An 18,867-nucleotide genomic window follows, 5' to 3' on the forward strand; every position below is an offset into this window, starting at 1 on the left:
GGTATTCCATATGAATTCACTTCCCTTCTTATAAAGCTCATAATGCATGCATTGTAAGACATCCTGAATTCAGAGGGGTTCAGAGGGGAGAAAAGTGATATTTATGTTCCTTTCTACATCTTTTGTACCCACTTGCTCTGACAACCTTTCTATCTATCTATCATCTATCTATCTATCTATCTATCTATCTATCTATCTATCTATCATCTATCTATCTATATCTAACTATCAAGCCAGAAGGGTTAACAGAGACTTTTTCAGCTCTGGATTTCAGCAGTAGCCAGTTCATCAATAGTGTGGAATGATTGTCACTTTTGCATAAATACCCAGAGACCTGGGAGAGCTTCCTCATTACACACAATAGCTGCCTAATAGATACTTACTTTATTGATTGATTTAGCCAGCCTATTCATCTTGGAAAGTGATCTGGGAACAGTCCAGAATTTCTCTGATGGTCATTTTCTTTTTAGATTAGCAAGGCTTTAATGGTAAAAGAGAAAGACTATCAGGCCACTCCATCTGATGGCAGCTTTCTTCTTTTTCCCTAATAGACTGGGGTAAAAATATTGAGCTAACCCTAATAACACACATAGGCATTAGAACACACAATCCTTGGCAACAAACTAACTGGGTGGTGGAGGGCATGCTTCCATTGAGAATGAAAGTGAGATGGAAGGCAGAGCAATATTAAAACCACAGGCAGAGTCACCATGCAAATGATGTTAATGAATGTGTCCGGAGAGTGAGGGTAAGGCCTTTCATCCTTACTCAGAGAGGAGATAGGGATGGCTGGGCAAAGCTGGCTGGGCCACTCTGTCAACACCTGAGGGAAAGATTTTTGGAATCAGAGTCACAAACCCAATGAGTGGCCCATAAAAACTGGGAATTTATTACATAAACATAACCTAAGTCATATCTCCCTTAAGGTGACAACACTTGGCAGCAAAATTTTGCCATCAGCACCAACATCAGAACAGGCTCCCATCTATGTTGATGATGATGGATACATTGAGTTTACTTAAACCAAATCTAACCCAGAGTCCATTAAGAAGCAAGCAGCTGTCCAGAAATATAAGTCAGCCTATCATTGCACCTCACACTATTAACAGTGGTTACCTCAAAAGGAGGGCAATTGGCAGGTGGGGACTTTTGATTTTTACTCTACACCTTTCTGTGTGGCTTACATTTTTTTCAAGGCACATGTATCATTTTTAAAAACAAAAACTAAAAACCTGCTCTGTCAACTGGTAGTTTTAATGAAAAGGACTAAATGCGAGGATGTATTGGGAGGCTTATATTTTAAATAAAGAACCCACTTAATGCTATTTTCAGTGAAGCCTGCTTTAAATGGCCTGGTTAAAAGAAAAGTTTCCTTTTTATTTGCTGATGTTTGTGCACAGGATAATAATGATGGGTCATAATGGATGTTCATGATACTTTCAAGTGCCTTTTGCCCTTTAAAATGTGCATACATTTTCTTTGTAGAGCCAGGAAAGTGCAAAGCCAAAGAGACAACCTCTAAATACACAAGGACATATAAGTGGCTCTTAACCAACCCTACTGATACAGCCCAAAGTAGATGCATAAAAAATAAGGCTGGAAACGCTACTAGAATCTGGTAAGTATTGGCCAAGTTCTAAATGTTAGTTCAAATACACAAAGATCTGCTAATTAGGGGCATGTTTCTATGTCATTTGTCTGAGCTCCTTCTCTCCCCCTCTTCTGCCAGTCTTTCTTTCTTTCTTTTTTGCCTACTTAAGAATATAATGCTACATAATAACATTCCAGAAAAATTTTCAAGAAGACAAAAGAGAAAAAAAGTCACTCAGAATCCCATCACCTGAACACAGCTGTTTTCAGGTCAGTATATTTTTTCATTTGACTTTTGCTGCATTCCTTTAAGTTTTATGTAGTGATAATCAGTCCTTATATCCATAATGGAATTTTTGCTCTGGTCATTGTTCTCAGTGGTTAGAGCATTGGCCCATGCACCAAAGGGTGTTGGGTTCAATTCTGGTTAAGGGCATGTATCTGGGTTGCAGGTTCAATCACTGGCCCCAGTCGGGGCCTGTGCAGGAAGCAACCAATCTCTCTCTCTCTCTCTCTCTCTCTCTCTCTCTCTCTCTCTTTCCCCCTTCTTGGGTCCCTTCTACTCTCTAAAAAAATCAATGGAAAAATATCCTTGGGTGAGGATTAACAACAAAAAATAATAATAGAATTTATCCTTTCACTCAATGGTTTATCAATATTTGCCATGTTTTACAGTCATCTTTTGTGTTTTTTCCCAAAATATGTAGGTTTTGTGTGTGTGTGTGTGTGTGTGTGTGTGTGTGTTTGTGTTTGACAGTCATCTTAATAACCATTTTGAAAAACTGCCTCAGAAACTAACTTGTTGATGGGCCATAATAATTTACTAAGTCACTCTTCTATTGTAGACCTTATAATTTTCCTTCTTAAAATCATTAGCCCCTCTTCTATTACTCTCTGCTGTTAATGGTTTATGCATTAAGTTAAGTGGACACAGCAAAGGAGCAGCCAGTTTTGACAGAAGCTTTAAAAGCTCTCTTTTGGAGGGCAACATCTTGAATTATAGTCTACCTCTTACTCCCTACATCTAATCAGTCCGCAAATCATGCATCTTTTTAAAAAGTTCAAATTCAGAGCTCACATCTAGCCTTTCCTTTACAACCACACAGCCACTACCCTGGTGCAGGACCTTAATATATCTTGCCCACTATTAGAGCAGTTTCCTTGTTTTCTAATTGTCCATTACCCACCAGCTACACTCTATACTGCTGCCAGTGTGATTTTCCTAAAGTATGGTTGCCATCATGCCACCTTCTTACTCTGGTTTCACATTGCCTCAAGAATTAAGTTCAAACCCGCAGGCTCCCTTCTTTAATGCATTCCAGCCAAAAAGGGTAATTTGCCATTGTGAACTCAATAGGTGTTGCCTCGTGTCTTTTTTTGCTTATGCCATTTGCTCTGTTACTGCTGCTGGTGGTGGGGCTTTTTCCAACTCTGTCCTTTTAGCACCAGCTTAGCTCAAAAGTTGCAAGTAAGTTTTCCTTGCTTGGTGGTTTGATACATTCAATTTTGTTCTTATCCTATCTTGCCTATTAAATGTAGTTACATTTACAGTCTCAAATCACCAAGTTACAAGCTCCTTGAGGGACCCTTTTTGTCTTCACTACCTGCTACCAGTCCTAGAACACAGTGGGTGCTCAATAAATGTGTTAGTTGACTTGAAATGAACTGGCTTGAATTGGATGAAGCAGAGTGGAGGGTAGATGATGAGGGTCAATGAGCTACAGAGGATGCTATACTAATTGCCTTGAGTAAATTGATATGCTAAGATAGAGACCACATTCTAACAGGAATGAGGTTAAGAAGGGAAAATGAGGGTAAGGAGACCTGTCCAGAAGGGCAAAATCTCTGCCTTGACTCTTGGTTCACTGGACATTGTCATGCCCCATCTCAGGCTTTCTTGCCTGCTTATATTTCCTTTCTAAGAGCAAAATTTTCTTCACTTTACAAACATTGGGTTTCCTCCTTTGCTGTCTCAGCCAGGAGGCTGGGAGTGGGCAAAGAGGGGAGGTATGCCAAAGATAAACCCTGATCCTTCATCATTTGCTTTAGGACTATTCTGGCCTCATCTTCCAATGAGATAATTTGTTGCTCCTCTCTCCTCTCTTTTTCACTTCAATCAGCATGGATACTGGAAAATCTCAGTGGGAAAAACCAAAGTTTAAACAATGCCAATTGCTTCAAGACCTTCCTGATAAGATTGTGGATATCTTGCTAATATTACCATCAGTGATGGTAAGACTGTTCTGTATACATAGAAGAAATAATGGAACCTCAGTTAGTCTGCTTGACCTGAGATCAGAAAGAGAACAGCAAAACAAACCTCACATAGGAAAATCTACCTTACAGAAATCTAGTCTCAGAAATTAGGTAGTTCATGTTTGTGCAGGTAGGAGTGGAGCATGACAAGTTAAGACTATCAGTGCTTTTTGTTTTATAATTTTTATTTTATTTTAAAAATTTTGTTAATTATTATTTTTAATTTTATTTTATTTAAAAATGTTTGAATAGATAATACTTCACATAGTTTACTATTGAAAAAACAAAACAAAAAATACAGTGAAATATCTCCTTTCCAGAGCCATTCAGTTAATATCCACAGAAATATTTTATACATCTATAAGGAAATTTATATATGTGTATGTATATGTATATATACACATACACGATACATACATGTATATTCTCCCTCCCTTTTGTACAAAAAGTGGAGCATGCATACATGCTCTTCTGAACCTTGCTTTTTTCTCTTAAAAATATATTGAAGAAATTATCATATTAGTATGATTCTCATTCTTTTTTCCATGGCATTGTATTATACTGCATATATTTCTTTAACATGTTTCTTATAGTGGGCATTTAAGTTGTTAATAACATTTTGTTTTTTAAAAGCTGCTGTAATGGATATCATGTATATGTCCTTTTGTGTAAATTGGGTATTCTTGAAGCATAAATTCCTAAAAGTAGAATTGCTGGGTCAATCATACTTTTGACGGTGTCAAAATGCTCTCTGTAATAGTTGCATCAATTTGTACTCCCACTTGCAAGGCATGAAAGTGCCTGTTTCAGAATCCTTTCATCAACACAGCATGGTATCAGACTTTTGTATCTTTGGTGATTTGATAAGCAGAAATTGATATCTCAGTGTACTTTAAAATTTTTAATGGAGATACTCAAATATAATAAAATTCACCTATTTAATGTGTACAATTCCGTGGTTTTTAGTATATTCTCTAGATTGTGCAATCATTGCTACTAATTCCAAAACATTTTAATCACTCCAAAAAGAAACCTCCATACACATTAGCAGTCACTCTTTATTCCCCTCTCCTTCCAACCCCTGGAAACCTCTAATCAACTTTGTTTTTTGCTTAATTTTATTTTATTTTTTGTAATAACAACCCATGATATGAGATATACCCTTTTGTTAAATTTTAAGTGTATAATACATGACTATTGGCTATAATAGGTACAATGTTATACAACAGATCTTTAGAACTTATTCATCTTGCTTAACTGAAATTTTATGCCTGTTGATTAGGAACTTCCCATTTCCTCTTCCCCCAACCCCTGACAACCACCATTCTACCCTGTGCTTCTGTGAGTGCAACTATTTTTTAGATTTCACATATAAGTGAGATTATGCAGTATTTTGTCTTTCTGTGTCTGGCTTATTACACTTTGCATAATATTCTGAAGACCCATTCATGCTTTTGCAAATGGCAAGGTTTTCTTTGTTTTGTGGCTGAATAGTGTTCCATTGTATATACATCACATTTTCTTTATTTCTTTTTATTTTTTAAAATATGTTTTTATTGATTTTTTTTTTAGAGAGAGAAACATCGATGTGAGAGTTAAAAATTGGTTGCCTCCCATACACACCCCAACTAGGGACTGAACTCACAACCTGGGCATGTGCCCTCACCCGGAATCAAACTGGTGACCTTTGAGTGTACTGGAGGATGCTCAACCAACTGAGCCACATCGGGCAGGGCTACCCATTTATTTCTTGATGTACACTTAGGTTGTTTTCATATCTTGACTATTGTGAATCTTTAATTCTCACCCGAGGATATGTTTTTATTGATTTTAAAGAGAAAGGAAAGGAGAGGGAGAGAGTGAGAGAAACATCAATGTGAGAGAGAAACATTGATCAGTTGCCTCCCATATGCTCCCTGACTGGGGATCAAACCCACAACCTGGGTATGTGCACTGACCAGGAATTGAACCTGAGACCCTTCAGGGTGTGGGATGACACTCTAGCCAACTGAGCCACACTTGTCAGGCACAGATATCTCTTTAATATAGTGATTTCATTTCCTTTAGATATATACCCACAAGTGGGATTGCTGGATCATATGGTAGTCTATTTTTAATTTTTGAGGAACTTCCATACTGTTTTCCATAATGGTTGTACCAATTTACATTCCAACCAACAGTGTATAAGGGTTCCCTTTCCTCCACACCCTGGCTAACACTTATCCTTTGATAGAAATAATAGCTATCCTGGCACTTATGAAGTGATATCTCATTGTGGTTTTGATTTGCATCTCCTTGATGATTACTGATGTTGGGCACCTTTTCATATATCTGTTGGCCTTTTATATGCCTTCTTCTGAAAAATGTCTGTTCAAGTCTTAGCCCATTTTTGATCAGTTATTTGTTTTTGTTTTTGCTATTGAGTTTTAGCTTTTGTGTATTTTGGAGATTAACTCATTATCAGATATATGTATGGTTTGCAAATATTTTATCCCATTGTGTAGGTAGACTTTCCACTCTCTTGATTGTTTCTTTTACTGTCAGAAGCTTCTTTTTGTGTTGTGCCACTTGTTTATTTTTATTGTTGCTTCTGTGCTTTTCATCACATATAATAAATATCAATGTCATGAGCTTTTTCCTTATGTTTTCTTCAAGAAGGTTTATAGTTTCAGATCTTATATTTAAGTCTTAAATCCATTTTGAATTGATTTTTGTGTATGGTGTAATGTAAGGGTCAATATCATTGTTTTGCATGTGGATATCCAGTTTTCCCAACACCATTTGTTGAAGAGACTATCCTTTTCCCATTGTGTATTTTTGGCACTTTTGTTGAAGATCAGTTGATGGTTTATGTGTGGATTTATTTCTGAGCTCTCTATTCTGTTTCATTATTCTCTATGTCTGTGTTTATACCAGTATCAGACTGTTTAGACTACTGTAGCTTTGCAATATATTTTGATACTAAGGAGTGTGATGACTTTGTTCTACTTTCTCAAGATTGATTTGGCTATTCAGGGTATTTTGTGGTTATATATGAATTTTAGAATTCCTTTTTGTTATTTCTGTAAAAAAAATGTCATTGGCTAGACTAGTTTAGTGAAATCTAATTACCCTGAACTGTACATCCTCTGATGCTACCCCTTAGAAGATGCAGCCTTCAACATGTACACATTTTCTCTGACCACCAGGGATGACTGTGGTTCTACCTGAGTTTTCTCTGAGTGTTTCTTTGTCTTTCTCCTCCTTAAGCTTCTGGCTGGTCTGCCTCTATTGATATCACATCCATCTGTTAGTGTCCTAATTGCTAGTTGATTACTCTGGTTTTTTTTTTAAATGTATCTTTATTGTTGAAAGTATTACAAATGTCCCCCGTTTTTCCCCCAACCTGCACCCACCCCCCACTCCCAGGCTTTCACCACACTATTGTCTGTGTCCATGGGTTATGCATATATGCATATAACTTCTTTGGTTAATCTCTTCCCACCACGCCCCATACGACTTCCTTCTGAGATTCATCAGTCTGTTCCATGCTCTGTTGTTTTTGACAAAATCATGGGTCATAAATTGCTCCATGGTCTGATCCAATTAAAGTTTGTCCCTTTGGCAGAGGTGGAGTGTTGCCAGTCTTTGAGACTTCCTTCTACCTTCCTCTGGGCCAAATATGTATCCTATAGGGCAAGAACTTAGGTGTGTGTGTGTGTGGGGGGGGTGGAGATGGTATATGTGCCCTTCATCAGATGCTTCAGCTGGCTCTTCCCTACGCAGCAGGAGCTGTGTGTGTATTTGGGAATAAGGGGAACTTATTGCTGGCACTGAGCTGCTGCCACTACCCAGTATGGATCATCTACAGTCCTGATCAGAAAGATGGGAGCTACCAATGTTCACTGGCTGTCAAACCCATTAAGAATAGCTCTTATACCCCAGGGACATGAGGGAGATGGTGACTGCTACTTGGCTGCCTAGCCCAATGGAACAATACATCCACAAAGCAGAGCTGTGGGAGATGGGTGCAGTTCCAGCTCATATGCCATGGCCTCCCACTGTACTTATTAAATTTCTGCAGATTTTGTTGAATGTATGCATCTCAATTTGTTGTAATATCTCCCATCAATCTCAAGAGACTTTGAATGATTGTCTTTGATCATTTTGACCAGTGTAATATATGTCTCTCTTGGTGATCTTTTCCACAAGCCCCTCCTTACACCACCATTCTGAAAGTCCTGCCTACCCTTATCCATGTTCTTTTAAGTATGCATAAAGATTTTCCTCATATAGTTTCAGTTTATATACACCTTGTCAGGCATAACTCTACTGTATAAAGTGGGTTCATCCTACATCAAAAAGTTGGAAATTGGGGCACAGGCATTCCAGGTATTGCAGAATAGCTAGGGAATTGCCTTGAGGCAGTGAAATTCTCAGACTGGTCTACCTTGAAGAAGTTGTAAATTTGGAATCCTTGCCAAGGAATATCTAAAAGAATTAGATAAACAAGCACAGATATGATGGTTTCTAGATCTGAAATCATGGAGGGTAATAGAGAGTACTGCAACTTGGAGTAGGCAGCAAGAGAGAGAGAGGTCTGTGCTTCATGCTGACCTTCTTCCTAAGTGACACATTTTTCTTATACATGCTAATATAATTTTCTCTGTGGATGAAAAAATCAACAACCATAATAACAAAAGCATTGCATTGTATTGGGGTTTTTAGAAAATTAACTGTCAGAAGTTGTTATTTTTTTTTAAATTTGCAGAGGAAGAAGACATTTGGATGGTGACTATAATGTATACCTATAAATGAAAGATAACCTATTAAGTTTATTAGCTTTAGAGGAATCCTTTTCTCATTGTAATTTAGGAGCTTAATGAAAAATAGGTACAATATAAAGGAGAGAAAATATATATTCAAGTCGAAACAATTTTTGTCTAGCTTTCAATCTTGCTGACACGCATTAGATATCTTGGTTGGAGAAAACTCATCAGTTTCCCACTTAAATGTTAATTTCTTATAACTCCTTAATATCACATAGTTAGAAAAAGTACTCTTATGTCAAAGGTCTGTGGGTTCTTTGTTATGCTCAGTTTTTGTTATCTCTATAATATTGAAGATGCACCACACTCTAATAAAGTTGGCTGCAAATTCTCATAAAACTGTTTTCTGTCTTTGTACATCCCACTGTCAGTGCAGGATAGTGTGTGATTGAGATAGAACAATGTATTTCCCAGTTATGTCAGGCAGAACTGCAAAGCACTGGTGTTTCAACCCCCAACACCATGGAGAAAAGGGACAAAAGCACAGATGCTGTAGTAGAAAGTGATATTGAAGAACACTAGCATTGGAATCAAACAGGCCTGGGATAAAATCTGGTTAGAACTCCTATGTATTAATTTATTAATCTGTAGAAAGGGAATGATAATAAAGTACCCACCATATAGGGTTATTGTGGTAATTAAATGAGAAAATGTATTTATAATGCCTTGCTGTGGTATCTTGTCTCTAAAATGCCCACCGTGGATTCATTCTGTCCTTGTCAGTTGGGAGTTAAATCTGGGCTGGCCTGTGACTGGTTAGCCTAGTAGAATTTGGCAGTAGTGACACTGTTCAAATTATGGGACTAACTTTCTAAAGGACTGGAATTTGCTGCTTCCTTTCTTTTGGTATGCTATCATTTGTGATTCTTCTTTTCATAACCATGCCATAAAAAGCCCAAACAGTGGTGTGCTAGAAAATGTTTAACAAACAACTTTTCCAAAAAAGGTAATGATTCATAGCATTTGCTTATTTCCTGGGTGTAATATTCCACCCATGCCTAAATATAGACCACATCATGTAGTTACTGAACATGAAGTTGGTAAGAGATGCACAGATACAGTAGATATTTTAAAAAATCACAAGAGCATATATTATTTAAATATATAACAAAATAATTAGTAGGTGATGTTTTGAGTATCACTATTGTTGTAAAAATACTTTATTTAAGTGTAAGTTTATATAATTTAATTTTTAATAGTGGCTGTATTTGACAATCAACTAGTTCACAAAATTGCTGAAATTTAACAATTTGTCCTCACAGTTGATAAAAGGTGGCTTCAGTACACCACAAGCCAGATCCTGCATACCACTGGGCCTAAGCCACTGGCAGAGGCCATGTGTGAGGAACAGTCTCAACTGACCCCAAATAACAACAACCTCAACTGACCAGTCCTTGGTAGCATCAACTGCTAGCCATGTGAATGGGCCATTTTGGACTTCCAGCCTAGTCTAGCCTTCAGATAACTCTAGTCCCATCTGCCATCTGACTGCAACTGCATGAGAAACACCAAGCAAAAAACTGCTCAACTGAGTCCATTAAAAACAAAGAAACATGATGGATAATAATAAATTGTTGTTTAAGTCAGTAAGTTTTGGGGTAGAATATGTAGCAGTCAGAATTAAAATAGTGGCTCATGGGAATTGCTCGATAAATAACAGATAATATTATTGTTTTGATTGTTGCAATTACTGTCAGATTAATTATAACAATTTTAAGCAATGGGAATATATTCTAAAAACAATTAAGGGATGATTTCTTTTCTTGCTTTTGCTTGGGGACTAAGACTCTTTACAAGAGTGTAATTTGTGCTGAAATTTTACTTAAAAAACATATAACTCTAGATTAAAGGTCTAGAATTACTTTCTACAATACAGTTGGTCTCCTAGTGGCCTGTTGTTTACTTTTATTCTGCCACAGCAGGGAGTGCATGAAGTGAAGTCACACCACTGCAGCCCAAAGAATGATGACCACAGGTAGACAGCTCTGGCTATCCCATTTACAACAAAGTCTGAACAATTTCATTATAGCAGTGGAAAGATCTGTGAGTGAACACTGTATTTTTCTTCCATCTCTAGTCTTATTGTTTCTCAGATTCTTTAACTGATCAGAAGATAGATATAACAAGGACAAAATATTAATTTAGAAGAAACTAGTACAACTTTGTTCAATCTCCCCTCTTCCCTTCATCTCCTCAGAGAGAACTTTCTGCCTACTCAGTTCCTATGTAAGACATTGTTACGCAGAGTGAAGTGATGGTTAAGAGCAGGAGAGGGATTGAAATTAAGAAGATCTCAGTTAAGATTCCTTAATTTACATTAATAGTGAAAAAAAAGAGTTGATTCAGAGCTTTATTATTTTGTTTTCCCAGAGTTTGTTATTTGTAATGTAACCTGAGTTAAGTGTGTTATGAGCATATCTCTCTGAAATTTTTCTCAACAGATCATATTTTTCAATTATTTTTCCATTGTATTTTGGTTACTGGACTTGAATGTTAGTGATTTAAGCTAGGAGGATACCACAAGGAAGCTCAGCTTTATACAGGTTATGTTGAACTAAAATCTAATTAGTGTTGTATTTTGTTTAACAAAGCTCTTAACTTTGAAAGTAGACAATTATTCAAACAAAAGCTATTTTATTTTTTCCTGAATATTTAAAATTTATTTTTGAGAACAAGATATTATCATCTATAACCAAAACACCATTAACACAACCAAGTTGTGTAACATTGTTATAATAATGTCATCTAACATATAGACACATCCACATTTTTCCTTGTTGTTACCAAAATGTCCTGTTTTACGTTTTAAAAATCCAGGATCCAATCAAGGATCATGTGTTGTATTTGGTTGCCACGCATCTTTAGTCTCTTTTAATATAGAAAAGCATTCCTGTTTTTCCTTTTTCATGAAATTGATATGTTTGAAGAGTCCAGGCCTGTTGTTTTTGGTAGAATATGCTATAATCTTGTTCTGATTGCTTGCAGCAATTTTTGGCAGGAATACTACTGTGATACTTATTTCCTATTGCATTGCTTCAGGTACTGCCTGCTAGTCTCTCTGCTATAAAGGTGCCCTCCCGCCGCTGCCCCACATGGCAGGTATAGGTTGCTCAGGGTCAAAGAGAAGGAGTTGGGGGCAGAAGTCAGACAGGTCTGCATGGCTCCAGATCCTTGCTCTTTACCACATTACCCTCTCATCTAGAAAGGATTACTTAGCCTATGAAATTCCACAAGTTACATACCTATTCTATTACTACTAGAGGCCCGGTGCATGAATTCGTGGATGGGTGGGGTACCTCAGTCTGGCTGGTGATTGAGGCGATTGGGGCCATCTCACCCAGTCCCAATAGGGGCTGATTGGGCCAGTAGGCCTGGGGGAGGGACCACGGGAGGAAAACCGGCCACGGGAGGTTGGCTGTGGGAGCGCACTAACCAGCAGGGGGCAGCTCCTGCATTGAGTATCTGTCCCCTGATGGTCAGTGCTCATCATAGTGACCGGTCTACCTGTCGTTCGGTCGACTGGTCGTAACGGTCGCTTAGGCTTTTATGTATATACTACAGGCCCGGTGCATGAAATTCGTGTTTGGGGGTGTGTGTCCCTCAGCCCAGCCTGCACCCTCTCCAATCTGGGAGGCCCTCGAGGGATGTCCAGTGGGATCAGGCCTAAATGGTCAGTCGGACATCCCTCTCACAATCCAGGACTGCTGGCTCCCAACTGCTCGCCTGCCTGCCTTCCTGATTGCCCCTAACCACTTCTGCCTACCAGCCTGATCACCCCCTAACCACTCCCCTGCCAGCCTGATTGATGCCTAACTGCTCCCCTGCCAGCCTGTTTGCCCCTAACTGCCCTCCCCTGCAGGCCTGGCCACACCTAACTGCCCTCCCCTGCAGGCCTGGTCCCCCCAACTTCTCTCCCCTGCAGGCCTGGGTCCCCCCCAACTGCCCTTCTCTACAGGCCCGGTGGCCCCAACTTCCCTCCTCTACGAGCCTGGTCACCCCTAACTGCCCTCCCCTTCAGGCTTGATCACCCCCAACTGCCCTCCCTTGCAGGCCTGGGCCCTCCGAACTGCCCTCCCCTGCTGGCCTGATCACCCACAACTGCCCTGCCTTGCAGACCTGGTCCCTCCCAACTGCCCTCCCCTGCTGGCAATCTTGTGGCGGCCATCTTGTGTTCACATGGCCATCTTGTGTTGGAGTGACAGTCAATTTGCATATTATTCTTTTATTAGATAGGATTAGATAGGATAGAGGCCTGGTGCACGGGTGGGGGCCAGCTGGTTTGCCCTGAAGGGTGTCCTGGATCAGGGTGGGGGTTCCCTTGGGGCATGGGGCGGCATGGGTGAGGGGCCTATGGTGGTTTGCAGGCTGGCCACGCCCCCTGGCGACCCAAGCGGAGGCTCTGGGATCTGGGACTTATTTATCTTCTATAATTGAAACTTTGTAGCCTCCTGCTCGCTCTGTGGCTGCAGCCATTTTTCTTGGGATTTATTTATCTTCTATAATTGGAAGTTTGTAGCCTTAAGCAGAGGCCAAGGCAGGCCAGGACAGGCAGAAAGCTTGGCTTCCTCCATTGCCGGGGAAACCCAAGCCTCCTGCTCTCTCCATGGCCACAACCATCTTGGTTGGGTTAATTTGCATATTCGCTCCTGATTGGCTGGTGGGCGTGGTTTGTGGGTGTAGTGGAGGTATGGTCAATTTGCATATTACTCTTTTATTAGATAGGATAGATATATTTAATGATGCTTTCAGTTTTTTTTAAATAAATCTTTATTGTTCAGATTATTACAATTGTTCCTCTTTTCCCCCCCCGTAGCTCCCCTTCACCCGGTTCCCACCCCACCCTCTTCCCTTACCTCCCCACTGTCCTCATCCATAGGTGTACGATTTTTGTCCTCATCCATAGGTGTACATGGGTTTTCAGTATCTTGCTCTCTCTCTTCTTCTGGCACCCCAATAATTTGGATGTTGGTACGCTTGAAGTTGTCCCAAGCACCCCCACACCTCTTTCCCCCAGAGAATTGTCAGTCCACTCCCTTTCTATTCCCCTGATTCTATTATATTCACCAGTTTATTCTGTTCATCAGATTTTTCATTCACTTGATTTTTAGATTCACTTGTTGATATATATGTATTTGTTGTTCATAATTTTTATCTTTGCCTTTTTCTTCTTCTTCCTCTTCTTAAAGAATACCTTTCAGCATCCTATCTAATAAAAGAGCAATATGCAAATTAACCATCACTCCGCTACACCACAGGCCACGCCCACCAGCCACGCCCACCAGCCAATCAGGAGCGAATATGCGAATAAGCCCAACCAAGATGGCTATGGCCACAGAGAGCAGGAGGGAGGCTTGGGTTTCCCTGGTAATGGAGGAAGCCAAGCTTTCCGCCTGCCCTTGCCAGCCTAGGCCTCCACTCAAGGCTACAAAGTTTCAATGATAGAAGATACATAAATCCAAACAGAAATGGCGGCAGCCACAGAGCTGGAAAGAGCAGGAGGCTAGGGTTGCTCCCAGTGATGGAGGAAGCCAAGCTTTCCCCACACCCTGGCCCACCCAGGCCTCCGCTTAAGGCTACAAAGTTTCAATGATAGAAGATACATAAATCCCAAAAAAATGGCTGCCGCCACAGAGCAAGCAGAAGGCTTGGCTCTGCTCCAGGCTACAAAGTTTCAATTGTAGAAGATAAATAAACCCCAGATACCAGGGCCTCTGCTTGGGTCGCCAGAGGGCGTGACAGGCCTGCAAACCACCACAGGCCTCTTGCCCAGGCCGCCTCACGCCCCAAGAAAACCCCCACCCTGATCTGGGACACCCTTCTGTACAAACCAGCTGGCCCCCACCAGTGCACCAGGCCTCTATCCTATCTAATAAAAGAGTAATATGCAGATTGACCATCACTCCAACACACAAGATGGCTGCCCCCATTGGTCAAAGATCCTGCCCCCATGTGGACACAAGATGGTCACCACAAGATGGCCAGCAAGGGAGGGCAGTTGGGAGGGACCAGGCCTGCAGGGGAGGGCAGTTAGGGGTGACCAGGCCTGCAGGGGAGGGCAGTTAGGGGTGACCAGGCCTGCAGGGGAGGGCAGTTAGGGGTGACCAGGCCTGCAGGGGAGGGCAGTTGGGGGTGACCAGGCCTGCAGGGGAGGGCAGTTAGGGGAAACAGGCTGGCAGGGGAGCAGTTAGGCATCAATCAGGCTGGCACGGGGGGTGGTTAGGGGGTGATCAGGCTGGCAGGCAGAAGCGGTTAGGGGCAATCAGGAAGGCAGGCAGGCGAGCAGTTGGGAGGCAGCAGTCCTGGATTGTGAGAGGGATGTCCGACTGCCCGTTTAGGCCTGATCTCACTGGGATCGGGCCTAAACGGGCAGTCGGACATCCCTCAAGGGGTCTCAGATTGGAGAGGGTGCAGGCTGGGCTGAGGGTCCCCCCCTCCGTGCACGAATTTAGTGCACCAGGCCTCTAGTTTCCTATAATACTGGTTTGGCAGTGATGAACTCCTTTAGTTTTTTCTTATCTGTGAAGCTCTTTATCTGCCCTTCAATTCTGAATGATAGCTTTGCTGGGTAGAGTAATCTTGGTTGTAGGTTCTTGCTATTCATCACTTTGAATATTTCTTGCCACTCCCTTCTGGCCTGCATAGTTTCTGTTGAGAAATCAGCTGACAATCGTATGGGTGCTCCCTTGTAGGTAATTAACTGTTTTTCTCTTGCTGCTTTTAATATTCTCTCTTTGAGGGGAGAAAAATGGCGGCGGAATAGACAGACGTGTTCCGAGCCTTGTCCCGGAGCAGAAAGAAAGAACAACTGAGGGTCGCACTAGGAGTGTTTGTTGGCAAGTTGGGGGACAGCTGAACTCCAGAAGAAGGTGGGAGACTGCTAGACGGGGTTCCCCTGACCTGGCAGCTTCCACTGCGGCTGGGTCCCCTCCCGGAGCTGCGGGCTTGGACACAGAGTCGCCGCCATCTGGAACCGGAAAGTGGAGCTTATCGGAAGCCTGAGAATCCACAACTGCGGCACCCACGGAACAGCTGAGAGCCCCAGAACAACGCTCCCCAATTGGCGCAAACACACGGGTTCAGAGGAGCTCTACACTCCACCACGGAAAGGAGAGAGAGAACTACATAACCAGACACCCAGAGAAGAGAGACCATGGGGAGACAAAGAAGCAGCCCGCATATGAAAGAAAAGCAGGCATCACCAGAAAAGGAAGTAAACGAAATGGAGGCAAGCAACCTTCCAGAAAAAGAATTCAGAGAAATGGTCATAAGGTGGCTGAAAAGAATGGAAGACAAATTCGACAATATGAGCAAGAACCAAGAGGAAATGAAGAAGAACCAAGAAGAAATGAAAAATGACATTGCTGCTGTAAAGAACTCAATAGAAAGCATCAAGAGTAGACTAGAAGAAGCAGAGGACCGCATCAGTGAGCTAGAAGACAAGATGGGAAAAAATACCCAAGTAGAGCAACTTCTAGAAAAAAAATTAAAAGGCAGGAGGAGAGCCTAAGGGAACTTTGGGACAACACGAAACAAAACAACATCCGCATAATAGGGGTTCCAGAAGGAAAGGAAGCTGAGCAAGGAATAGAAAACCTATTTGAAGAAATAATGACAGAAAATTTCCCTGATATAGAGAAGAAAAAAACCACACAAATCCAAGAAGCTCACAGAGTCCCAAGCAAAATGAACCCCAAAAGACCGACGCCAAGGCACATTATAATTAAATTGGCAAACACCAATGACAAAGTAAGAATCTTAAAAGCGGCCAGAGAGAGACAGAAAGTTACATACAAAGGAACCCCCATCAGACTAGCAACTGATTTCTCAACAGAAACTCATCAGGCCAGAAGGGAATGGAATGAAATATACAAAGTCATGCAAAGGAAGGGTCTGAATCCAAGAATACTGTACCCAGCAAGGCTGTCAATCAAAATTGAAGGTGAAATCAGGAGCTTCACAGACAAAAAAGGACTAAGGGAATTTATTACCACCAAACCAGCAATGCAAGAAATGCTAAAGGGTCTGCTGTAAAAAAAAAAAAGAAATAGGAAGCGAAGAAGGAACACAGGTGTAAAGAATAGGAATGGCGACAAATAAGTACCTATCAATAATAACTTTAAATGTAAACGGATTAAATGCCCCAATCAAAAGACATAGGGTAATGGATTGGATAAGAAAACATGACCCATATATCTGCTGTCTACAAGAAACCCACCTCAGAAAAAAAGACGCACACAGAGTGAGGGTGAAGGGATGGAAAAAGGTTTTCCAGGCAAATGGAAATGAAAAAAAAGCTGGGGTAGCAATACTTATATCTGACAAATTAGATCTCAAACTGAAGGACATAACAAGAGATAAGGAAGGCCACTTCATAATACTAAAGGGAGCAATCCAACAAGAAGAAATAACTCTGGTAAACATATATGCACCCAATACAGGAGCACCCAAATACATAAAAAAACTCCTGGAGGATATCAAGGGAGAGATTGACAGCAATACAATCATAGTAGGAGACTTTAATACCCCACTATCTCCATTGGACAAATCCTCTAAACAAAAAATCAGCAAAGAAACATCAATCCTAAATGACTCACTAGACCAGATGGAATTAATTGACATCTTCAGAACATTTCACCCCAAAGCCACAGAATATACATTCTTCTCAAGTGCACATGGGTCATTTTCAAAGATAGACCATATGTTGGGACATAGGCAAAGTCTCTTCAAATTCAAGAAGATAGAAATCATATCAAGCATCTTCTCAGACCACGGTGGCATAAAACTGGAAATCAACTACAATAAAAACAACCCAAAGATATCAAACACATGGAGACTAAACAGCATGCTATTAAACCATGACTGGGTTAGCAGAGAAATCAAAGAAGAAATAAAAAACATCATGACAACAAATGACAATGAAAACACTACAATCCAAAATCTATGGGACACAGCGAAAGCAGTCTTGAGAGGGAAGTTCATAGCTCTACAAGCCTACTGCAAAAAACAAGAAACAGGGGTAATAAATTACCTAACCCAACAACTCAAAGAGTTAGAAAAAGAGCAACAAGAAAAGCCCAGTGTAAGCAGAAGGAAGGAAATAATAAAGATCAGAGCACAGATAAACGACATAGAGACCAAAGAAACAATACAAAAGATCAACAAAACCAAGAGCTGGTTCTTTGAAAGGATAAACAAGATTGATGAACCTCTAGCCAGGCTCACCAAGAAGCAAAGAGAGAGGACCCAAATAAACAAAATCAGAAATGAAAGAGGTGAAATAACAACAGATCCCGCCGAAATACAAAGGATTGTTAAAAAATACTATGAACAACTCTATTCCAACAAACTGGACAACCTGGAGGAAATGGACATATTCCTAGAAAAATATAACCTTCCAAAACTCAATCAGGAAGAATCTAAACAGCTCAATATGCCAGTAACTATGGACGAAATTGAAGCGGTCATCAAAGAGCTTCCGGCAAACAAAAGCCCGGGGCCAGACGGCTTCACAGGAGAGTTTTACCAAACATTCAAGGAAGAACTAAAACCTATCCTCCTCAGACTATTCCAAAAAATTCAAGAGGAAGGAACACTTCCAAGCTCCTTCTATGAAGCCAGCATCACCCTAATACCAAAACCAGATAAAGACAACACAATGAAAGAGAATTACAGGCCAATATCCCTCATGAATGTAGATGCCAAAATCCTCAACAAAATTCTAGCAAATCGGATCCAGCAGTACATCAGAAAGATCATACACCATGACCAAGTAGGGTTTATCCCAGGAATGCAAGGATGGTTCAATATCTGAAAGTCAATAAATGTGATACATCACATAAACAAATTGAAAGATAAAAATCACATAGTCATATCAATTGATGCAGAAAAAGCATTTGACAAAATCCAACACCCTTTCTTGATAAAAACTCTCAACAAGGTGGGAATAGAAGGATCATACCTCAACATAATAAAAGCTATATATGATAAACCCACAGCTAGCATCATACTCAATGGGCAAAAACTAAAACCATTTTCCCTAAGAACAGGAACAAGACAAGGATGCCCACTCTCACCACTCCTGTTTGACATAGTACTGGAAGTATTAGCCATTGCAATTAGACAAGAAGAAGAAATAAAAGGCATCCAAATTGGAAAAGAAGAAGTAAAGCTGTCCTTATTTGCAGATGACATGATATTGTACATAAAAAACCTG

General features: G+C 40.6%; 1 protein-coding gene across 1 annotated transcript in view; it reads left to right on the top strand.

Moving 5' to 3' along the window:
• The window catches only part of ADGRG4 (adhesion G protein-coupled receptor G4), a gene marked incomplete at both ends in the record, with an annotated part of 137,630 nt that overhangs the window by 41,060 nt on the left and 77,703 nt on the right, over nt 1–18,867 (top strand). The window contains 3 exon segments of the mRNA XM_080653141.1: nt 1,486–1,618; nt 3,702–3,795; nt 3,798–3,822. Of these exon segments, the coding sequence (XP_080509267.1) occupies nt 1,486–1,618; nt 3,702–3,795; nt 3,798–3,822 (252 nt within the window).

The sequence above is a fragment of the Plecotus auritus genome (assembly GCF_963455305.1).
Source record: "Plecotus auritus genome assembly, chromosome: X".
Classification (NCBI taxonomy): Eukaryota; Metazoa; Chordata; class Mammalia; order Chiroptera; family Vespertilionidae; genus Plecotus; species Plecotus auritus.